The sequence below is a fragment of the Mchenga conophoros genome, linkage group LG12 (assembly GCF_057382185.1).
Source record: "Mchenga conophoros isolate Kocher_MC1m ecotype Shallow Benthic linkage group LG12, M_conophoros_male_GT1.1, whole genome shotgun sequence".
Taxonomy (NCBI): domain Eukaryota; kingdom Metazoa; phylum Chordata; class Actinopteri; order Cichliformes; family Cichlidae; genus Mchenga; species Mchenga conophoros.
Window position 1 is genome coordinate 21,167,660 of NC_140537.1, and position 24,762 is coordinate 21,192,421.

Genomic DNA, 24,762 nt, shown 5'->3' on the forward strand with positions numbered 1-24,762 from the left:
GTCAAGATCCTCCCTAAATGAGTGTGTAAGTTAACATTTTCATTATTTTATTCCCTTTGACAAGACAAGTATCACTGATATTTACATTTACAACTACATATTCCTGTTTTCTGCTCTTCTTTTAAAGTCCTCAGCTATCCTGCTTCTGTGCTGCTTGCCACACATCAAACACTGGCCGGATGACAGGGAGGATCCACTCTGAAGTCACTGGACATGATGAGGATCATATGGGACTTCATAGTTTCACAGAAACATTGTGCTCTGTGATTACAGGTTTTAAATGGACATAATGACTGCCTCTCTCTGATCAACAGGCTAAAGGATTGTTGTCATTGTTAGTGCTCTGTACAATGTATGCTTATTTAGTATTTCATCACAGAGCAAACCTTTTTTTCTTTAACATATTTTTATTTTTTTATTTGTGGGGATAGGTTAATTGATTAATCCAAATTGTCACTAGGTGTGAATGTGCGAGTGAATGTGAGTGTGAATGGTTGTCTGTCCCTGTGTGTTGGCCCTGTGACAGACTGGCGACCTGTCCAGGGTGTACCCCGCCTTTCGCCCTATGACAGCTGGGATAGGCTCCAGCGCCCCCCGCGACCCTGGAAAGGATAAGCGGAAGCGAATGGATGGATGGATGGATATTTTTATTTTGTTCTAATGTTGAATTAACTGTGGGGATTTTTTTTAAGTGGGCACTCGGGATGTCATATGACCAGAAATGTGGTAACTGGAATTCAACAGTATGGAAGAAAAAATCTGCTAAGAACAAAACACACACAAAACCCCCCAAGAAAATTCAAATTCATTCCATGTAATCCAATCTAAAACATTTTAAACTGCTGAACAGCAACACAAACAGCGTTAAAAAACAGTGTTAACAGAATGATTATGATGATTTTGTACCAAAGTTTCAGGTCACATGGCACACCTAGTGTGTAGTGTGGGGTATCAGCTGGTAAGTATAGGTTTTTTTTTTCATATTTGTGTCCTTAGAGTTCAGATAGATAAAGCCTTGTGTATAATAATTAGTCATAACCACAACTCAAAGTCAGGGACTAACTAATTTTGGGACTTTGTGTCTGAGCCCAGGTTAAAACAATGTGTAAAAAAGCATTTAGTGGCATGGCTGAACAATGCTGTATTGATACTTATTTATCCATGTTCACAAAAAGGACTAATGTGTTTATTTGATTATTTGCATGTGTTAAACTGTGTCACCACCTTACGCTTTCATTTGACTTTACTCAAAAATCTCTATACAGTTCTCTTTTACCACTGTGTGGACTCTGTTTACATTAAAACATAAAGAAGAATGAGTAATAAAAAGATGTGTAGACAGATTAAGTAGACCGATAGAAACAGCTGTTCAGCCATGTTCTAAGAAACCAACACAATTTAAAGGTTCAGGATTGTGGTTTTAAAAGTTGAATTTTCATTTATTTCATATCTTGCTTATTATTTTTTATTTAGTTATTTAATTTAGTTATTTTTATTTATTCTACTAGTCCTTTTCAGAAAGAAGCTGTAAAATATGACTTAAGATTTTTATGTTATTTTCTATGACATACAAAACAAATTGATGTATGTAATACTATTAAACATGATATACACATGTGTATATGTCTGAAAAACATTATGCTGTATATTAAAGTTTGTATTTTCTCCAGAATTTTTGTTCATCTTTTAAGTTCATTTCAATTAGAAGAATTTGAACTTTTAATATTCATTCAGAGGTTTTCTGACTCTAAATTTTCTTTTGTCATTACTCATCTTTTTATTATTTACATTTTAAACATGTTTAGCTTTTTTCCAACTTCTTCTGTGTGAACATCAGCTTTCAAAAGTTCTGCACTTTTGTTTTCAGGTGAAAATTTCTGTATTTTCCAGCTCATTCGGAATTTTTAACTTAACATTCAGCAATTAATTCATTTCAGTGCATACATTCAGATTCAAGCATTCACACTGCAGTTTCTTCAGAAAATGCACTTTCTAGTTATTAGTGTGAATGCTTGAAAAGCATTCACAGTATTGTTATTCTAATCTTTATTATTATTAGTGTGAATGCTTGAAAAGCATTCACAGTATTGTTCTTCTAATCTTTATTATTAGTGTGAATGCTTGAAAAGCATTCACAGTATTGTTCTTCTAATCTTTATTATTCCATTTTATTATTATCTATTCCGTACGTTTTTTGAAAGCCTACTCCTTCAAAACCGTTCAACTTAGAAAAACCATTCAAACACCATTAGATTCCTATTCTTTTGGACATGATTGCTTGTATTTTTCTCATTTTTAACATTTATATTTTTAATTTTATTCAACTTTATTCAACAAAAATTTCCCATGTATTTCAATGGGGAGACCCTTCAAATTCTCATTCAACTTACTCATTTTTAAACTCTTACTACTTCAACATACGTTCACATAGAGCCACCATTCAAACTTTAAAACGAAGACAAGACATTCAACTATTCAACTTGTATTTATCTTTTCAATATCTATTATACTTTTTCTTCAGTTCCAGTTTAAGTTTCATGATGTTTTTTCACCCGTTTCAAAATTTATAATTGGTGTGTATGGGACGGAATGTTGGGGCTAGAGTGAGACAGCTCAACTGCTAGAGTGAGAGGAGCAAAAAAATTAATCTTAAAATCTTTTTTAAAACTGCTGCTGTGTCCGCAGCGTTTGCTCTACAGGTATGATTTTACCCTCAAAACGTAGCCATGGCTGTCCTCTTTCATCCAATGTGTTTACTATTGTCCTAGGTGTTACGGTTCTTTCATAAATGTCACCAATGCACAGCCTCCTCCCTCCAACTCTTCCATAGACTCTAATGTTAAAATGGCTCAGAAGGTTCGTTTGAAAATCAGAAGAGCATGGTGTCTTTACACTGTCACCACGTCCATATAATAAACTCCACAGGCATGAAAACTGAGAATTTGGTAGACTAGACATGGCTGTCGCTCACGGTGAAAGAATTTTGTCAGTACGACTTTTACTTTTCATTTGGGAACGATTTGTTTCGGCCTGACTTTTCTGTTCATTTTAAGCAGCAAAAGTGAGGCGCATGTCTGTGTACGTGTGTATGGAGCCATTGGGTGCGGTCACTATAGCAACCAGGCTCACACCTGCCTGCTTAACGAGCTCTGCCTGCCACTGTACCAAGATTCATCTTAAGCACTTCTCTTTCAACTGCTGCTGTGTCCACAGTGTTACAGCCATCATTTTACCCTCAAATTGTCGCCATTATTGTTCTCTTTCCAACACCGTATCTTTCAAAGCTCAGGCATTTAAACTTTTTAAACTGTGTGGATCAAAGTGGAGGGATCACATTTGAGTCATTCAGTGATTCAAAGAATATGACCTTTTAATATTCTTTCAGATGTTTTCTGACTCTAAATGTTCTTTTCTCATTTCTTAGGGTTTTCTAATTTACATTTAAAACATTTTCAGTTTTTTTCCAACTCCTTCTGTGTAACCTTCAGATTTTAGCAGTTCAGCACCTTTGTTTTCAGGTTAAATTCGTTTTTTTTTTTTTGTTTTTTTTTAATCTCATTCAATATTTTTAACTCAAAATTCAGCAATTAATTCATTTCAGTGCATACATTCAGATTCAAGCATTCACACTGCAGTTTCTTCAGAAAATGCACTTTCTAGTTATATTTTATTTTTCCGTACGTTTTTTGAAAGCCTACTCCTTCAAAACCGTTCAACTTAGAAAAACCATTCAAACATCGTTAGATTCCTATTCTTTTGGACATGATTGCTTGTATTTTTCTCATTTTTAACATTTATATTTTTAATTTTATTCAACTTTATTCAACAAAAATTTCCCATGTATTTCAATGGGGAGACCCTTCAAATTCTCATTCAACTTACTCATTTTTAAACTCTTACTACTTCAACATACGTTCACATAGAGCCACCATTCAAACTTTAAAACGAAGACAAGACATTCAACTATTCAACTTGTATTTATCTTTTCAATATCTATTATACTTTTTCTTCAGTTCCAGTTTAAGTTTCATGATGTTTTTTCACCCGTTTCAGAGTTTATAATGGGTGTGTATGGGACGGAATGTTGGGGCTAGAGTGAGGCAGCTCAACTGCTAGAGTGAGAGGAGCAAAAAAAATAATCTTAAAATCTTTTTTAAAACTGCTGCTGTGTCCGCAGCGTTTGCTCTACAGGTATGATTTTACCCTCAAAACGTAGCCATGGCTGTCCTCTTTCATCCAATGTGTTTACTATTGTACTAGGTGTTATGGTTCTTTCATAAATGTCACCAATGCACAGCCTCCTCCCTCCAACTCTTCCATAGACTCTAATGTTAAAATGGCTCAGAAGGTTCGTTTGAAAATCAGAAGAGCATGGTGTCTTTCCACTGTCACCACGTCCATATAATAAACTCCACAGACATGAAAACTGAGAATTAGGTAGACTAGACATTGCTGCCGCTCACGGTGAAAGAATTTCGTCAATACGACCTATACTTTTCATTTGGGAACGATTTGTTTCGGCCTGACTTTTCTGTTCATTTTAAGCAGCAAAAGTGAGGTGCATGTCTGTGTGCGTGTGTATGGAGCCATTGGGTGCGGTCACTATAGCAACCAGGCTCACACCTGCCTGCTTAACGAGCTCTCTCTGCCACTCTGCCAAAATTCATCTTAAACACTTCTCTTTCAACTGCTGCTGTGTCCACAGTGTTAAAGCCATCATTTTACCCTCAAAACGTCGCCATCGGTGTTCTTTTTCCAACATCTTGTCTTTCAAAGCTCAGAGATGTAAACTTTTTAAACTGTGTGGGTCCAAGTGGAGGGATCACATTTTAGTCATTCAGTGATTCAAAGAATATGACCTTTTAATATTCTTTCAGATGTTTTCTGACTCGAAATGTTCTTTTCTCATTTCTTAGGTTTTTCTAATTTACAATTAAAACATTTTCAGCTTTTTTCCAACTTCTTCTTCTGTGTAACCTTCAGCTTTTAGCAGTTCAGTACTTTTGTTTTCAGGTTAAATTCAGGTTGTTTTTTTTTTATCTCATTCAAAATTTTTAACTCAAAATTCAGCAATTAATTCATTTCAGTGCATACATTCAGATTCAAGCATTCACACTGCAGTTTCTTCAGAAAATGCACTTTCTAGTTATTAGTGTGAATGCTTGAAAAGCATTCACAGTATTGTTCTTCTAATCTTTATTATTATATTTTATCTATTCCGTACGTTTTTTGAAAGCCTACTCCTTCAAAACCGTTCAACTTAGAAAAACCATTCAAACACCATTAGATTCCTATTCTTTTGGACACTGTTGCTTGTATTTTTCTCATTTTTAACATTTATATTTTTAATTTTATTCAACTTTATTCAACAAAAATTTCCCATGTATTTCAATGGGGAGACCCTTCAAATTCTCATTCAACTTACTCATTTTTAAACTCTTACTACTTCAACATACGTTCACATAGAGCCACCATTCAAACTTTAAAACGAAGACAAGACATTCAACTATTCAACTTGTATTTATCTTTTCAATATCTATTATACTTTTTCTTCAGTTCCAGTTTAAGTTTCATGATGTTTTTTCACCCGTTTCAGAGTTTATAATGGGTGTGTATGGGACGGAATGTTGGGGCTAGAGTGAGGCAGCTCAACTGCTAGAGTGAGAGGAGCAAAAAAATTAATCTTAAAATCTTTTTTAAAACTGCTGCTGTGTCCGCAGCGTTTGCTCTACAGGTATGATTTTACCCTCAAAACGTAGCCATCGCTGTCCTCTTTCATCCAATGTGTTTACTATTGTACTAAGTGTTATGGTTCTTTCATAAATGTCACCAATGCACAGCCTCCTCCCTCCAACTCTTCCATAGACTCTAATGTTAAAATGGCTCAGAAGGTTCGTTTGAAAATCAGAAGAGCATGGTGTCTTTCCACTGTCACCACGTCCATATAATAAACTCCACAGACATGAAAACTGAGAATTAGGTAGACTAGACATTGCTGTCGCTCACGGTGAAAGAATTTTGTCAATACGACTTTTACTTTTCATTTGGGAGCGATTTGTTTCGGCCTGACTTTTCTGTTCATTTTAAGCAGCAAAAGTGAGGCGCATGTCTGTGTACGTGTGTATGGAGCCATTGGGTGCAGTCACTATAGCAACCAGGCTCACACCTGCCTGCTTAACGAGCTCTGCCTGCCACTGTACCAAGATTCATCTTAAGCACTTCTCTTTCAACTGCTGCTGTGTCCACAGTGTTACAGCCATCATTTTACCCTCAAATTGTCGCCATTATTGTTCTCTTTCCAACACCGTGTCTTTCAAAGCTCAGACTTTTAAATTTTTTAAACTGTGTGGATCCAAGCAGAGGGATCACATTTTAGTCATTCAGTGATTCAAAGAATATGAACTTTTAATATTCATTCAGATGTTTTCTGACTCTAAATGTTCTCTTCTAAATTCTTAGGGTTTTCTAATTTACAATTAAAACATTTTCAGCTTTTTTCCAACTTCTTCTTCTGTGTAACGTTCAGCTTTTAGCAGTTCAGCACCTTTGTTTTCAGGTTAAATTCGGGTTTTTTTGGGGTTTTTTTTAATCTCATTCAATATTTTTAACTCAAAATTCAGCAATTAATTCATTTCAGTGCATACATTCAGATTCAAGCATTCACACTGCAGTTTCTTCAGAAAATGCACTTTCTAGTTATATTTTATTTTTCCGTACGTTTTTTGAAAGCCTACTCCTTCAAAACCGTTCAACTTAGAAAAACCATTCAAACATCGTTAGATTCCTATTATTTTGGACATGATTGCTTCTATTTTTCTCATTTTTAACATTTATATTTTTAATTTTATTCAACTTTATTCAACAAAAATTTCCCATGTATTTCAATGGGGAGACCCTTCAAATTCTCATTCAACTTACTCATTTTTAAACTCTTACTACTTCCACATACATTGACATAGAGCCACCATTCAAACTTTAAAACGAAGACAAGACATTCAACTATTCAACTTGTATTTATCTTTTCAATATCTATTATACTTTTTCTTCAGTTCCAGTTTAAGTTTCATGATGTTTTTTCACCCGTTTCAAAATTTATAATGGGTGTGTATGGGACGGAATGTTGGGGCTAGAGTGAGACAGCTCAACTGCTAGAGTGAGAGGAGCAAAAAAATTAATCTTAAAATCTTTTTTAAAACTGCTGCTGTGTCCGCAGCGTTTGCTCTACAGGTATGATTTTACCCTCAAAACGTAGCCATGGCTGTCCTCTTTCATCCAATGTGTTTACTATTGTCCTAGGTGTTACGGTTCTCTCATAAATGTCACCAATGCACAGCCTCCTCCTTCCAACTCTTCCATAGACTCTAATGTTAAAATGGCTCAGAAGGTTCGTTTGAAAATCAGAAGAGCATGGTGTCTTTCCACTGTCACCACGTCCATATAATAAACTCCACAGACATGAAAACTGAGAATTAGGTAGACTAGACATTGCTGTCGCTCACGGTGAAAGAATTTCGTCAATACGACTTTTACTTTTCATTTGGGAACGATTTGTTTCGGCCTGACTTTTCTGTTCATTTTAAGCAGCAAAAGTGAGGTGCATGTCTGTGTACGTGTGTATGGAGCCCTTGGGTGCAGTCACTATAGCAACCAGGCTCACACCTGCCTGCTTAACGAGCTCTCTCTCTCACTCTGCCAAGATTCATCTTAAACACTTCTCTTTCAACTGCTGCTGTGTCCACAGTGTTACAGCCATCATTTTACCCTCAAAACGTCACCAGCGTTGTTCTTTTTCCAACATCTTGTCTTTCAAAGCTCAGAGATGTAAACTTTTTAAACTGTGTGGGTCCAAGTGGAGGGATCACATTTTAGTCATTCAGTGATTCAAAGAATATGACCTTTTAATATTCTTTCAGATGTTTTCTGACTCTAAATGTTCTTTTCTCATTTCTTAGGTTTTTCTAATTTACAATTAAAACATTTTCAGCTTTTTTCCAACTTCTTCTTCTGTGTAACCTTCAGCTTTTAGCAGTTCAGCACTTTTGTTTTCAGGTTAAATTTGGTTTTTTTTTTATCTCATTAAAAAAGTTTTAACTCAAAATTCAGCAATTAATTCATTTCAGTGCATACATTCAGATTCAAGCATTCACACTGCAGTTTCTTCAGAAAATGCACTTTCTAGTTATATTTTATTTTTCCGTACGTTTTTTGAAAGCCTACTCCTTCAAAACCGTTCAACTTAGAAAAACCATTCAAACACCGTTAGATTCCTATTATTTTGGACAACATTGCTTCTATTTTTCTCATTTTTAACATTTATATTTTTAATTTTATTCAACTTTTTTCAACAAAAATTTATAATGTATTTCAATGGGGAGACCCTTCAAATTCTCATTCAACTTCCTCCTCTTTAAACTGTATCTACTTCCACATACATTGACATAGAGCCACCATTCAAACTTTAAAACGAAGACAAGACATTCAACTATTCAACTTGTATTTATCTTTTCAATATCTATTATACTTTTTCTTCAGTTCCAGTTTAAGTTTCATGATGTTTTTTCACCCGTTTCAGAGTTTATAATGGGTGTGTATGGGACGGAATGTTGGGGCTAGAGTGAGGCAGCTCAACTGCTAGAGTGAGAGGAGCAAAAAAATTAATCTTAAAATCTTTTTTAAAACTGCTGCTGTGTCCGCAGCGTTTGCTCTACAGGTATGATTTTACCCTCAAAACGTAGCCATCGCTGTCCTCTTTCATCCAATGTGTTTACTATTGTCCTAGGTGTTATGGTTCTTTCGTAAATGTCACCAATGCACAGCCTCCTCCCTCCAACTCTTCCATAGACTCTAATGTTAAAATGGCTCAGAAGGTTCGTTTGAAAATCAGAAGAGCATGGTGTCTTTCCACTGTCACCACGTCCATATAATAAACTCCACAGGCATGAAAACTGAGAATTCAGTAGACTAGAAGCTGCTGTCGCTCACGGTGAAAGAATTTTGTCAATACGACTTTTACTTTTCATTTGGGAACGATTTGTTTCGGCCTGACTTTTCTGTTCATTTTAAGCAGCAAAAGTGAGGCGCATGTCTGTGTACGTGTGTATGGAGCCATTGGGTGCGGTCACTATAGCAACCAGGCTCACACCTGCCTGCTTAACGAGCTCTGCCTGCCACTCTGCCAAGATTCATCTTAAACACTTCTCTTTCAACTGCTGCTGTGTCCACAGTGTTAAAGCCATCATTTTACCCTCAAAACGTCGCCATCGTTGTTCTCTTTCCAACATCTTGTCTTTCAAAGCTCAGACATTTAAACTTTTTAAACTGTGTGGATCCAAGTGGAGGGATCACATTTTAGTCATTCAGTGATTCAAAGAATATGACCTTTTAATATTCTTTCAGATGTTTTCTGACTCTAAATGTTCTTTTCTCATTTCTTAGGTTTTTCTAATTTACAATTAAAACATTTTCAGCTTTTTTCCAACTTCTTCTTCTGTGTAACCTTCAGCTTTTAGCAGTTCAGCACTTTTGTTTTCAGGTTAAATTCGGGGTTTTTTTTAATCTCATTCAAAATTTTTAACTTAACATTCAGCAATTAATTCATTTCAGTGCATACATTCAGATTCAAGCATTCACACTGCAGTTTCTTCAGAAAATGCACTTTCTAGTTATTGTTTGTTTTTCTTTTGCACTGATGTAACCATTCCTCCATCCTTTGAATTTTATACAACCAACGTCCCTTCCTTTCCTCCTCCCACTGCTTTTGCCATCTTGCTCTCATATCTTGCCTTACCATACTCCTTATCTCTGCTTGGCCAAAACTAACAGCCATGTCAACCACCCCATGTTTTACGGCCTCCTTTGCAACTCTGCCTTTTGATTCGCCCATACTCCATAGTGCGCTGGAACCCATAAAAACACAACTGCAAGTCCCATCATATGTATCCGGAAAAGTGACTGCTGAATTTCCGCCAAAGCATCTGCTCTACTGTCTGAGTGACTATGCTGTAGACTGACCAATGATGAACTTGAATCTGAACAAATGACAGCATGTAAAGGTCTCACGTCTTCTTTAACCTTTCATCAAACCACAATCCAAGAAACTTAAATTTACTCACCCTTTCTAATTCTTGATCATACAACTTAAGCTTGATGTCTTTACCAACTCTCTTCCTTGTAAAAAAAACATCACCTTGGTTTTATCAACCGAAAATTTAAAACCCCACTTATAAGACCACTCTTCGACTCTTCTAATTGTTCCCTGCAGTTTCTTCACAATATACTCTATATTTTCCCCTCTCTTCCATATTGCTCCATCATCAGCAAAAAGTGAACATCCCACCCCTGCCTCTATATCATTAAACACATCATCTATCATCAAAGAAAATAACATAGGGCTCACTATGCTCCCTTGAGGTGTACCATTTTCTACCAAAAACCTTTCAGAAAAAACCTTCCCAATCCTCACTTGAATATGTCGCCCCTTTAAAAAAATCCATTATCCACCCGTACATCCTCCCCCTAATACCCAATTTACAGAGTTTAATTAGTAGGCCATCTCTCCACATCATATCATAGGCCGTTTCTATATCAAAACTACACTCTCACTGTTTGTTTGTGCTTTTCGAACTTCATGTTCCAAACATAAAACTGGATCCATAGTATTCCTCCTTCTTCTAAACCCACTTTGATATTTAGAGATAAATCCACAAAAGATCTTTAGCGGACTCACTGAGTTGTTTTAACATGGTATAGCATACCTGATCTTTTCCCGGTGCTGATAATTTAGATATTTGAGCATTCAGTACCTTTGAGGTTTTTCTGAAGAGTATTTTGGACTTTTCATTGTTTTGAATTGTTGCAATAAAAACATATTTGCATAAAGCAAGTATATTTGTTCACTCCCATACTGTTAAGGGTATTAGAAACATGAAGAGTATGCTGTTGAAGTTTCTTTAGAACAGATTTAAAAAACAAATCTGATTAATTTGCTATTAATCTTGAGTTAACTATTGATAAGTATGCGATTAATCGCGACTAAATATTTTAATCGACTGCCAGCCCTAATAAAAACATAACATTTGTCCCAGTGTTGTGACTGACTTATTTGTCACCGGTGGCACCAGTGAAGTCTATTTATAAACGAGTTTCACACAAATGAGCTTCACTTGACGCGTAAGAAGTCTCAGCACAGCAGTCCTGAAAGGGACATCCTGAAAACAAAGAAGCTGATCAACAGCACAGTGAGTTCAGGGAGGTGAGCTGTGAAGTTGTAGTTTACCTCATTGATGTTGGCGCAACTTATTTCCACGGTTTTTTCAAGTGAGATTGTAAACCTGACACCCTTCTTAACTCAAGGGGAGGTCCTCCTCCTTCCTGTTGTTTCAACTAATGGTTTACATACCGTCACCTGCTTTAACAGCAAACAGCTCCAGTTTTTCTTCTTCCCAGAAATGTTTATATAGGAAGATCTATCCTTTATATTTAAACAGGAGAACAGCAAAAGAAGGTAAAATACAAGTAAGTTGGATTTATTTCATATTCGGATCTAATATTTCTTGAGCTCAGCGCTCACCGGTCACTGTGAGAACTTTTGTAGTGCGGGGATCAGACACCTGAAAAGTCTGCTCCCACACAGGGTTGTGACTCATTAAGGTCAAGGTCAAGGTCAGATTTATTTATATAGCACATTTCCAACAGCCGATGCTGCACAAAGTGCTTAACAATAACAATAAAATTAAATAGTCCTTGACTTGGTAAATATCACATTTCCTTCACGGGACTCTGAGTTTTTCAACCACAATCCTTTACAACAATCGATCTTCTTTAATCCTCCTAAATCCAAGATTACACAGACTAAATAACTTTGCATAGTTCACCTTCAGGATCAGTCTACCATATAATCCAGTGCATTTAGGAATTTAAAATTATGCTGTTATTAATGTAACATGTGTCACTTTGCACAAAAGGACATCAAAAAAAAGAAGAGCACGCAGACAATAACAGAGCTCTTTCCGTTGTCCATCTCTACAATTACACCGCCTGTGACAGCCTATAGAGCGCGCATGAAATCCATAAGGAAGCCTGGAATAACCAATGAGCGCGCTAACCACGCCTGCTCCTCTCTCCGCCACAAAAATATTTGACGTGGCAAAAGGTCCGGACGTGACATAGCTGCTCATCATCTCTCCTCCCTCCTCTTCCATAGCTCGGTTACCTTCAATCATCTGCAGGTACTGGTCCCGGTGAAGAGCGAGTGCGGCTCCTCGATCTGAAGCAGGAGAAATGTGGCTGATCGTGTTGGCCAGTTTACTTCACTGCGCCTCGGCTTATGATGTGGATCTGAAGAAGCTGGAGGGGCTGGCAAGAGCGAGGGTGGAGGTAACATAAGGCTTTATTTTTTCATAATCCTCCGCATAAAGAAGAACACGGAAATAATCGTGTCAGGGCCAATTATCGTTTAAACGTGTGAATGGGTGCCCTGCTTTTAAACATTTTTGGATTGGGCGCATGCGTGACCAGGACAGATGTGTACTAAGGTGAATGGATGCCTCCGTGCTTGAATGGCCTGCGATCTAATGAAGAACACGGTCTCTAATTCACATTGTTACTATTTTAGTAACCCTAAAATCGTCATCACAAAGTGACTTGGTGGAAGCTTAAAAGGGGGGCACAGGGTGTGTAACAGGCGGTCCTGCACAAAGACTGAAACTCTACACCTTTTTCTTTTGAGATCTGTGCAGTTTCCCCCAGGGTGTCACCTACCCAGTCACCTACTTGCCAGCATCACTGAAGCAAATCATGATCTGTTGTTATTGTAGTGTTAGTCACGCCTTATACCTGAGGCTCAGATATCAGCAAAAATAGGTCGGGTGGCCTTCCCTGGGGCCGTACTAAGCGTTCTTCAAAGTAAAAGCTCGCAGTGATACCAGCACATAAATGGTTTTTTTTCTGTATAAAGATGCATTACAGTTGCAGATGACGTGTGTTCAGTAATCATGTTTCCAGTTCTTGTAAAGCCCCATTTCTGAAACACGAGCTCTGCATGTAACTTTTTCTTGTTTCTTGTGTTGTTGTCTTTCCTCAGACGTGTGGTGGATGACAGCTGAACAGGCTCAGAGAGGCAAGTTGCCCTGTTATGTGAACAAAAGTGACAAAACACTGAGAGCCAGGGGTCAGAGGCAGGCTAAAGCCTTACTCCTGCCTAGAAGTTTTTTCTCTCTGAGGAACATTTTAGTTTAGAGTTTCACATAATCCCTGACACATTTGCCACTGAAACCCAAACTGAGTGGAAAACACTAATCCAAACCTCTGTCTGCAGGTCAAAGCCTTTGTGATCCAGGATATTCCTCTTTAGTATCCTTTCACTGAAGTGCACTGTTACTCTTTAGAAATATCTGCTCATAAACTGCACGCTGTTTAATCCCTGAGCACCACCTCAGCCATAACCTGGTGATGAAGCACATTCCTGGCGCAGACCCTGAGCTTGTCCTCCTGAACCATTATTATGAAGAGCTGGACGTAAGTGTGTGTTGTGCCTTTCTTTTATTTTACTTTTTTAAATTGTATTTGTTGTTTACTTGCAGCAAATATGACACTCGTTTGTGCTGAATGTCAGATTCAGTTTAACAACTGAAGTAAAGCATCTCACCACCAACACTTGACATCATTACTCGAAGAGATTACAGCTGAAATGATGACAAACAGGTGTCCTGTGACCGCTGAGCAGGCTCTGAGCTTTTCCCGTCTTTTGGATTAAAATAACTTCAGAAGGAAACAAGAAATCTGCAGAGCACAGGTCATTCTACAGATATATCCCACTTTGATATGACAAGAACTTACTTCTAACATTTAAACTTGAACTAAATTATTACTTAACTGACTATTTATTTACAAAAAATGACAGCTTTTTTCCCACCAAATTTCAAAGCCTGGTTGTGCTGTGATTCTTTTTTTTTCCCTCAACGGTGTTTCCTTACTCCTTCTGCAAGTCTTCAGGCGTTTTAATGAATATTATTTCCTCAGGCTCTTCAGCCACGTAGTCGGTTATAATAATCGTGCAACAAATCAGCAGATTGTCTTATTAATTTCATACAGTTAAAAGTAAGTAATCCTTCATATGTTAAGCCTTAAGTGTAACAAAATTCAATGGCTGTGAAATTATCTGGTCAAATATGACATGTTTTATTTTATGTGACAAAAAAACAGTGACGCAGTGAACCATCTGCTGAGATATTAGACACCCAAATTAGACGTACTTGATAAAAAGATTGATAATGATACAGAACAGTTAGAATTTACATAAAATACTAAAGTTTTACTCCAGAAACAGCTTGTAATGTTTTTGTGTAATTGGGAGTCACAGCATGTCAGTCACCTGACATGCTGTCAGTCACCTCATATTCATTAAGTTCTGTCATTTAATCAATTTATGTATTTTGCACTTCCCTAAAAGTAAAGTGAGTAACACCAGTGACTTTAACTAAAAGCTTCAAATTATTAAATAAGAGAGGAATTCAGATAAACCACTTACCACTAGCAATTCAAAACAATAGACTTTTCTCATGCAGTTACACAAGTTCAGCTTTGTTGTGTCATGTTTAAAATATATGTGGTAGTCCTATTATGGCGTTTTAAATGGTAAAAAGCATATTTTTGTGGTCAAAATACAGCATTGAATCACTATACTTGACTGTGGGGATGAGCATTTTTGTGATGGTCAAACTTATTTATCACTTAACAAACAAAAAAAAATTGTTGAACTGAATATTCGAGAAGATGTAATAGTTCGGATAACGTTTTATTTGAATGTGGAAATAAATTGTAACCCTAAAGTGTTTTTCAAGTGTAATATTTTTGTAAATGCCGGGAGCATTTCCGTGGAATGACTCGCAGATCACTTTGTTTGATCTGAGGCTTCTTTGAAATTTTAAAGTACTGTTATGATTTAATCAGATTTTTCTCCTTTTTACTTTTCCTGTTCTCAGGTGTTATTTTGTTTTTAACTTCAGCCATATCTTTTATATAGCCTTATTTTTTCTTAACTCCTGCATTTGTTGCCGTGGTTGTGGTTAACAGCCTTTATCGCTTTTTTTTTTTTTTTTGCACCTGTTGTTCCTTCCTGTGACGTCTTGTATGTTTGCATTGTTAATCAGCCTCCACTGGAAAGCTCTTTGGGCCAGTTCCCATGCTTTTGAATGGGTTGTATAAATACAACTGTCTGTTATGACATTAAAAAGAGCAGCACATTGGCCAGAAAACTGTAACAAGGATCCAAAAGAAATGTAAACTGTTTCAGAGCTTTGTAGTTTCATCACGAGTGATCTTTTCACACGACACATAATTCATTTGTGCAGGTTTAATGTTTTTTCAGGTTTCTTTAAACCCATCAATGTTCAGCTCAGCTTTACTGCACTATTAATATATCGCAGATCAGTGTCTTTTGTTTAGAGCACAGTTTAATGGTCCTTTTATAACAAGTGTGTTTCCTCCGCAGCGCGTCGCCCTGTCTGACATGACCCGCTCTGAGATAAATGAGCTGCTGGGGAAACTGGGTTTCTACAAGAAGGCTCAGGCCGAAGCCGAGGTGCCGGAGGAGTTCCGCTTCTCTCCTGCCAAAGACAGCCCGTTCAAAAATGAGCCTGCCTACCAGCCTTCTGCTTCATCTATAGCCACCGAGAGTGGCTCCTCAGAGCCCAGCACAGAAGTCAAACACACTGACCTGTAAGAGTAGCCATCAGCAGTAACAGTACCCCTCTAGCTCCCTTAGCTGCTCCACAACCAGCTGATTATCACAGGTGACAGAAATGTTTGTAATTTCAGAGCCTAGCAGATTACAGATGAGCCCGTCAGCAGGCCTTTGTAGACGCTCCACAGTCTGAATTTGCACCATTTTTTTTTACGCCACTGTCCATTGTGTTGTCATCTGTTGTAATGAGCTTGAGCTCTTTTGTGTGTCTGTGATTGCCTCTGACCTACTGTGAAACTAAATGAAGCCTCAGGCTGAAAATCGTCTGACTAGCCTGGGGTTGATGCTGCGTGTTCTGGTGGGTTGGGCTGATGCGCACAAAAAGACTCAAGTGCATGGAAAGTAAACCATTTTTAAAAAGAAGTGTGCTCTGGCTCTTTTTGTGCTGAGTGTTTGTGTGCAGATATCCCACGCTGCCGGGACCATGGATAGCCTTCCAAGCAATAATCCCACACAAACACACGTTTGTTTCTCAAATTGGTTTATTTCACATTTAACTGTGGTGCACAGAAAAATGAAATAATGTGTTTTAGCTCTCATATATATACACACACACACATACACACATACAATACTCCACTGCTTCATGAAAGCTTTTTTTCTGTCGGCAGCAGATAGTTCTCAAATAATCTCTCAAATCTAAGAAATAAGCTTCTTTTAAATCAACTCTGAAACCAAATTTTCTTCTCGTAGAAACCCAAATTTTATACAAGTGAAATAAAATATTCATTTAAAATTATTTTTGTCCCGTTTCCTCTTAGCTACATTTAGTTAAATATACAGTTGGCTGGTTATCAGTCATGAATCCTCATGTTTGTACTGAAAGCCGGCTTTCACACAGGAAAAAATAACATTGTGGCATCTTAAGCTTATCGACAAAACCTTTTAAAAGCACGATGTGCACACCAGCGTTAACCGTATTAAAAACTACTCAAGCATAAATAAGGAGCCCTCTAACAGCTGTGTGAGAATGTGTGTGGCAGGGCAATGCAGCGGTGGTGGGAGGTGTGTGTGTGCTGTCCACCAAACAGCCAGTAATGACACAAATCAGCTGAATGACTTCTTTGTACCGAAATACAAAAAAAATCCAAACCTCAGTTTAACAGCTAGCATCTTTCATCCATACTTATATGATGGTGATGATGATGATGGTGGTGGTGGTGTGGTCATACAGGATGGATCAAATGTCCAGTAAATGTCCTCAGTAGCTGTTTGGACTTCAGAAAAGTGAGATTACAGCAACGATGTTGAATCCATTTGAATAACAAATGCAGAAAATCCCTGTGCTCACGTAATAAGAATCCTTATACTCATCAATTACATCAAAATGAAAATAACTTAATTAAAACACTTCAAGCAACATGAGTTTGGTTTAAAAAAAAAAGTAAAAGTACCAAAATTGAATAGAAATAATAAGTTTTTTCTTTTTCAGTGAGATTACTGAGAGAAGTGCAAACACATTACAGTACTTACAAAAGTGTAGCAGAGAAAAACGCACGTACAAATACTGCAAAAAACTGCAAATACTAGAAAACTATTTTTCTTTTTTCTCTCTTGAGCCGTTTCTCAGTACAACAGCAATGTGATCAAACTACTGCCTGTTGAATATTACTTGGAGTTTTTTTTTTTTTTAAACAAAGGGGTCTTTTTAAGAATCATGCTGCTGCTGATCTCTTACTGGACTTTTGTGTCGACAGTGTGTGTGTGTCCAGAATAAGCAACACACATTATCACTGCCGGAAAACATTTTAAGCTGATTTTAACTGATACATACACACATGCTTACAATCCCCAAGCCGACCATCAGAGATGTGCAACTGTTTGACCCAGCCTGCTGTCAGAGCGGAGGCCATCATCAGGTGAAGGTTAGGGGGGGGGAGGAGCCCGAAAACAGGTCAGAGGTCACAGGGCCGACCCATGGACATCTCATACCTGCGCAGGTGGTTGACCAGAGACTGCACGTAGGTGAAGACGCATTTGGAGTCTGGTTTGTTACCCATGATCATCATGTCTTCCACCTCCAGCAAAGGCATGCAGTTGGCGTGGGTCCTGAGGAACAGGCGTACAGGACAGCGTGCATGAGAAAGCAGAACAGACAGAAGACCAGCTGGGAAGGAGAAATCATCATGTTCACTACAAGTTTCTTTTTCTTTTTCAAATAGATGATTCTTTATCTATGAATATAGTATAAATGGCCATGGAGGAGGTCTTTAACAGTAGAAACTTTGCTGCTCTTCACATTTTCCAAAGCTGTTTAGTGTGCTAGAGTCTTTGGCACATTTGCTCTAAACCATTATGGACCCTTTAAAAGCTCTGTATAAATAAACTTGGGTAATGTTGGGCATTTCAATAAACAGTTTTAAGAACTGAGACCTCCAGTGTGAGCTATGCAGAGTGTAACCACAAGGTGGCAACATCTCCTCACACTCTAACCCCTGAGAAATCCCACAAAGAGAAAAAGCACCTAAAAACAGCAGATGGGCCGATGAGATAATAAACGTCAACAACGTAACATTTTTTCAGTAATTTCAGGAACTGTGGACATAAATCAGTCTGCACTTTATTTCTATTAGAGTATCTTTACAAGGCTTGACAAGCCAAGTGCATAAACACCTGTAACCTTACACTTGATAAAAACTTGGTGCACAAAGCAGGCTTCATCCTTCTCTGTTTTTTTTCCTTAACTCTGTTTGAAACGTTGTGATCCGGCAGTTCCTTTTAAAGCACTGATCTGCAGATGGTCCTGGCCCTCTGCCTGAGCCATAGTCTCAGAATACAGATACACACATGCTATCACACACACACCATGTTTGGTACTTTGGAGCTTCAGATTAACATGAAGCATCAAATATCCAAAAGAAGCCAATAAAGGAGTTTTTCTGTGTTTTACATTTTAAGTCTGTCGGGAACCACAGAGTGTGTGCGGTTCCCTCACAAGCTCGTCCCCTCTCTCACCATAGGCTCAGTTTTAGCTGGGGTGCAACTTTAGGAGGAATTTTTGGTTTTAACCAGGCCCTTCGTCACCAGACCCCTGTAGAACTCCTGCAGGTACGTGTACACACACTTCCAATCTGGCTCACGCATCTTCACCATGTCGTCCACATCCAGCAGCTGGGGACAGTCCACTAGTTTCCTGCACCCACGGCCAGCGGGGGAAGGGGGTAGAGGAAGGGAATAGGGAGAGGAAGGAAAGGACCCAAAAAGACAGAAACAACGTGGATAGAACAGGAAACACAACAGGCAAAGGACAGATAAAAAGACACAGAAGGAACGGGACGGAGAGAGTAGACAAAGAGATGGAGAGTGTGGGAAAATGAGGAAGTGGGAGTGGGAAAAAAAACAGAAAGCAGTGAGCAGCCAGTGAAAAACAAAAACAGAAGGAGTGAGAAAGAACACAAAGAAAAAACAATCACATTACATTCTGTGTTCACAAATATATCCATGAGCTGACATGCTTCATGAACATCTCAGTACATACATACAGTGCGTGACAAAAACACGTACGCACACACACAAAGGCAAAACAAAATGTCAAATGAGCGCCAGGCGATGCTCATTTAGCCTTTTTGTTTGCTGTTGTTTTTTTCTGTGCACTGAGACGAGGATGTTTTTGTTGTTGTTGTTGTTGTTTTTTTTAACCATAATCAATGTGAAATACGAGACACGATGAAAAAAACAACGTGGATTCTGCAAAAAACACACAAAAAAACCCCCAAAGTTACAACGACAGAGTGACTAACAAAAACAACCACACTGGTGCACAGTATAGTGTGTGTTTGAGTGCGTATCAAGAATCCAGATAGTAAACATAAACTATTGGCGGGGATTTGGAGTGCCCGGGGAGGTGAGTGATAGTGCAACACAAAGGTGAGAAGATCTGGGGGAGTGGGTGGGGCTGTGGCTGAGTGACAGCACAGTGCTGAGTACGATTCGCTACTTGAGATATCTCAGCGTTACATTATCCTGGTGAGCACGTGAAGATGCACACACAGCTGGGTGGGGGTACCAAAAGTGAAGACTGGTGGCATAAAAGAGGAATTTGAAAAAGAAAAGAACAAGGAGAGGAAAGAGTTTTAGACTAAAATAGAGGGACATGACTCAAGGCACAGAGGCGAGCTTAGAAGTTTTTTTTTTTTAACCTGTTTGCTGTTTGGAGTGGGATTGCCTGTGGGGATCTGGTTTGGAGGAGATTGGGATGTCAGAGCGGTTACTCATAGGAGAGGGAAGAGTGGAGGTTTAGAGGCAGCGGTATTAGAGTAGTAATGGGCTCAGTCGTGAGTGGGGTTTTGATAAACCTGGGAGAAAGGGGGAAAGCAGGACATCGGTCGAGAAGTTTTCCCATACCACTGGTCTGCAAATGCCGGCATACAGCGACACAGAATAAAGGGGAGCGGGGCAGCGAATCAAACTGGCTCATCACTTCTACACCTATAGGCCTAACACAGTAGTTCTTCCATTGGTTTCCTACAGTCACTGCAAATGTTAGGAAGAACCTGTCTTCAGCATGTACTCACTCTGCAGCGCTAAAGGCCACCTCAAAGTTTTGCCTGCGGTTGCTCGGGCTCAGGGAGTTGTAGTCAAAGGCTTCGGGGAAGAAATTGTGCACCAGGGCACAGAACGCCATGCCGTTACTCCAGCTGGATGAAAAATTCTGAATATCCACATGCTGACGAAGAAAAAGAAACAAAAGAGATACGCAGACGGGGATGGATAAGCAGTGGAAACTTTCCCAAAGTATCATCTCAGCTCAGGTTCAAGATTAAAAATGAGCACTTAGCGTGGAGGATCGCTGGCTGACCTCATACGAGCGGGTCTTGGCACGACACCAGTCGAGGAGCATCTGCTTGATGGAGTTTGCATTGGGTACGCCAAAGCTGGTGGAGCGCTGGACTTTGTTTACCTTGGCCACCGCCTGATTTCCAGGGCTAAAAGAAAAGTCAGTTTTGTGTTAATATTTACATGCCTCCATCTGCTCCTTTTCTTTCTTTGGTAGCACTACCTTTCTGTTTATTCTTACCCGCCTCCCTCCTTCTCCAGCTTCTCTATCATGGCTTTGCGGGCCTGCATGGCCGATGTCTTCGGCAGCGTCTGAGCCCTCATCAGCTCCTTGCGCCTCTCCGCCTGCCTTCGCTCGATGGCGGCCAACCCGCCGCTGCCGCTTCGCGACGACGCGTCGTCCTCGCGGTCGAACACACTGAGCCCAGGAGGTTAATTTGAGAGAGTGCACAGATGTTTAAATCTGCTGTAGTTAACAGTACAAATGCCTCGTGACCAACCTTCCTATTTTTTTGCTCGTGTTAGTGGAGGTGGAAGAGGTGAAGCTGAATGATTTTGACTGGACTGTCCCTCCTAGAACGACAATCACACGGACACATTAATGAGAAGATTAAGAAAAAAAATGCAATGCACTCGAGTGAATGTGTTTTTGTAAATCCAGCAAGCAAAACTCACTGTCTGTTTTCTGCACATAACTGGACTCGACAATAGTACTGCGTGTTGATTTGCTCCCATCATCTGAAAACACACAAAAACTTTTTAAAATTGACCATTCTTTATAAAATTCTTCCCATCTCTGTCTTTATAATCAATTTTTTTTGATGCAACACAATTTTACTCTTTTTACTTTCAAGCTAATGTCTTTGTTTTGAATGTTTATAGATTGGTTTTATTGTTTTGGTTTTACTTCAGTTAAATGCTGGTTCAAGAAAGATTAGAGACTACCAGACTGAGCAAAGCGGTTCGTTTTGGTGATTTGGCCGACGGCTGACCCATCTGCCGACTTCTCCACCTTGCTCGTGACCACCTCTCCCGCTCCGACCCCGGCACGACCTTTCTGCACCCGGTCTTCTCTCTGCTGCCGGAGCTCCTGCAGGCGGGTTTCGCGTTCCTTTTCTCTCTGGTCTGGAGGAGAGGAGACGGGAATGGTAGAGAGATGATGTCAGTGGAAAAAGAGGAGGAGGAGAAGGAGGACAAGAGGTCCTAAATAAGCTGACAGGACCTCATCTGACTGCCACAAAGTTGGATTAAGTGAGGCCTTCCAGATTTGAGGCAATATGTTTGAGAATTCTTTCCACGGGACTGTGAGGGTTTCTGAGCACACAAACACCCACAGGTGGGAGTCTTAACAGGCAAGCCAAAGCTGTCAAATAAGATGTTCTGCGCAAACACCACAGACCGCAGAGAGCAAATACACACTGCGATGTTGAAAACGCTGGTACCTGCACTGATGGCTGTAGTTTTTCTCAGAAAACACGCATGCATTTACACATACTGCACAGTATTAATGATTTACTAACTTAAATTGTGTCTAATATCTAGATCACCGAGGCCCTCTTGGACCCTTTGCATGCTCATTTCCACCGAATCCACTGACGCATCCACTCTAAATCTGAGCTCACCATTAGCAGGTGCCTAATGAAACCACGTGGTGAGTGCCCGCAGAAAAACAGATCTTAACTGTTGTAGGGTGAGTGTTTAACACATTAAAAAACCCAAAAACAAAACACAGGATGCATGCAAGATACCAAAAAATTTCATAATATCCTCCATCACAAACCACATCTAAGATTGTTGTGGTCTCACAATGACAGGGTGTGTGCACACAAAAAGGCAAACACAGGCAAGTATAAATTGTTATTGCACACTGCACACCACCTGTCCTACCCATTTCTTCTTGAGTACATCCCAGCATGGCCTCTGAGGGCAGAATTAAAGGCAATTACGTGTCAAGATAAGGTATAAACAATAACAAAAAAGTAGATGAAAATTAGAAATCATCAGGCCTGACTGCTTTTAAATATCTAAAAAGAAAGCCTTCATGCAGTTTGGAGTAACAGTAAGATGCATGATGTTACCTCTCTTTCTTTTACGGAGGTCTCTCATGGCTGCGCGGATCATCTTCCTCTCCTCAAAGTCTTTTGACTCATCGAGCTGTGAAAGAGGGGATGGAAACATGAGGGGTCGTTCTATGCAAATTTGCCCAATTGGTACTTTCTATGCTACAAATCTGCACACACACAATGCAGAGCTGTGACAAGGTTTAGTGTCAATGCACAAACTTTCCACACGCCTGAATCAAAACACACTTTTATCGAAATAATAACTTAAATCATTGAGAATTATGGCTCCGGCGTGACGTACCATTTTGTCGAGGAGCTCTTCATCCTCGATCGCAGCCAGCTTTTCAGCTGTTAGTTTCCCGGAGAATTCAGCAGGTTTGGTCTGAGCGCCAGAGCCATTGGGAATGAGTGGGACGTGACGCTGGACAGACGAGACAGCTGAAAACACTGGCTCAGAAGCAATGACGGGCCCCGTCTCCATCTGCGCGCAAAACGAACACAGTAACACAACACAGAGCGTGAACAGGAGCACATTTATTATCATAGACTGCAAAGAAAACCGTGACCTTAGTTGGAAATCAGTGAGCTACTGGGAGGACACTTCTTAAACCAGAGCCAGAACCAAAATGAAGGAGGGTAAAAAAGAAAACTTATTTGAAAGTGGCTGACATTTAAGATGTAATCAGAACAAGCCGAGGGCTGCTCTAACACATCGCAGGGACAGTACGTCTGACACTTCCTGTCCAGTAATAACTTCCTTGTCTCTAGGCCAGCTCCAGCGGGATGATCTGCGAGGGAGTGACAATAAGCACACGAGGCTAAAAGAAACCCTGCCAAGTTACTGTTCACTAGTTTATGGAGTGCTGCTGACACATGGATTTTTCTTAATCATACAACACTGCTGCCAACCCGAGTTTATGTGACAGATGCAATGCTTTACTCTCACTGTAAAATAGGGACAACGCATTACTATATAAAAAAGTCCAGAGGAAAAATATCTCCTAAGGGCTGAGGAGCAGAGCTGAGGAACGTGGGAATGTGTTGCATTATTGAGAGTTACCATGAATCCTATAGCAAATTCCTTTTACATGTTCATATGGTGCCGAATGCCTGTGGCAGACTATATGTTCTAGCTGTGGCCTCAATGCTTTTGCTGTAAACGACTCTGGGTCCAGATATAGCTCAGGCAGCTGGTCCCATCTGTATCCACAGCCGCCGAGTCCTGCCCACTGAAGTCCCCCAGCCAAACCAGGTCTCAGCAGGGAGGGACAATGCCCAGCTCAGCCACAGAACTGGGTGATCAAAGGTGGTCCCTGGTTTTCAACTCTTTTCTGGACACAGAGTTCTGACCCATGGGACAGGCTGGACTGAGAGGCCCGCGACCGATGAAGAATGTTTTGGGAGGCAATGCAGCCAGACAAGGTCTCTGAGTCAGGCCACAGGGGGAATGCACACGGGGTGAGAAGCTCCCCGATAACCTTTGTGGTCGAGTCATGTATAACTAAGCCTAAGTGTACCTATAAACATCCAAGTCATTGTGGAATTTTAAAAAAGCCTGTTTTGATAGTTTTTTTTTTCTGTGATGGGAGACTGCTTTGACCAGTTCCAGGTGAAAAAGTATAAATAGAAAAAATGGCAAAATAAGCTGAAACTGGGCAAAGACATACAGAAACACGATCAGATAAGATCACCCCTCATTATCACATCGGTCTGCTGAAAGGATTACCACTTAATGGAAACCAGTCACCTTGACTTAAAGTAGTTGACTGGCGGTCCCAGCTGCCTCCACAAGATTAGACTCTTCATGGTTCAATAACTGAATCTCATGCTGCAAATTTACAATATCCCTGGAAAGGTTACAAGTGCACACACAGAGGGTATGTTACACAGTTGCAAAAGCAAACAAGCCTCAAGATGAGGACCACATCTAATCAGAGCCTTTCAGTCTTTTCTAACCTGACGTCTTGCTACTAGGCTCCTTTCTGAAAAACACTGTGCCACACGAGTTAAAAACGCCTTCAGTGGCTTTGCGGGACCTGCTTTCCTTCCTTGCATTTTCTTTCTAACTCGTGATTCCAACTTTATAAATGAAAAGGAACAAAAAGCAGAAGAAAGACTTCAAACGTTCAATTCTATCTTCATGTGCCTGCCAAAGTGAGCACGGCACACAATCTGCAGATG

The 24,762-nt window shown here is 39.5% G+C and overlaps 2 protein-coding genes across 3 annotated transcripts in view; one reads left to right on the forward strand and one right to left on the reverse strand.

Annotated features, from left to right (window-relative positions):
- The first annotated feature begins 12,145 nt into the window (after positions 1–12,145).
- selenom (selenoprotein M) lies at positions 12,146–16,105 on the forward strand. The gene is made up of 5 exons (XM_085294450.1): positions 12,146–12,375; positions 13,082–13,117; positions 13,316–13,350; positions 13,437–13,515; positions 15,491–16,105. Exons 1-5 carry the CDS (start codon positions 12,280–12,282, stop codon positions 15,719–15,721), a joined length of 477 nt encoding a protein of 158 aa, XP_085150576.1. The 5' UTR covers positions 12,146–12,279; the 3' UTR covers positions 15,722–16,105.
- A 101-nt stretch (positions 16,106–16,206) lies between these two features.
- Positions 16,207–24,762, reverse strand: part of smtnb (smoothelin b) — a 50,722-nt gene continuing 42,166 nt past the window's right edge. For both annotated transcript variants that reach the window (XM_085294448.1, XM_085294446.1), the window contains exons 11-20: positions 22,883–23,062; positions 22,597–22,672; positions 22,406–22,438; positions 21,464–21,643; positions 21,194–21,256; positions 21,019–21,091; positions 20,760–20,936; positions 20,541–20,667; positions 20,257–20,408; positions 16,207–17,791 (exon numbers count right to left, since the gene is read on the reverse strand). In XM_085294448.1, coding sequence (XP_085150574.1) covers positions 17,638–17,791; positions 20,257–20,408; positions 20,541–20,667; positions 20,760–20,936; positions 21,019–21,091; positions 21,194–21,256; positions 21,464–21,643; positions 22,406–22,438; positions 22,597–22,672; positions 22,883–23,062 — 1,215 coding nt within the window. In that variant the 3' untranslated portion in view covers positions 16,207–17,637. The remainder of the gene's footprint in view (positions 17,792–20,256; positions 20,409–20,540; positions 20,668–20,759; positions 20,937–21,018; positions 21,092–21,193; positions 21,257–21,463; positions 21,644–22,405; positions 22,439–22,596; positions 22,673–22,882; positions 23,063–24,762) is intronic.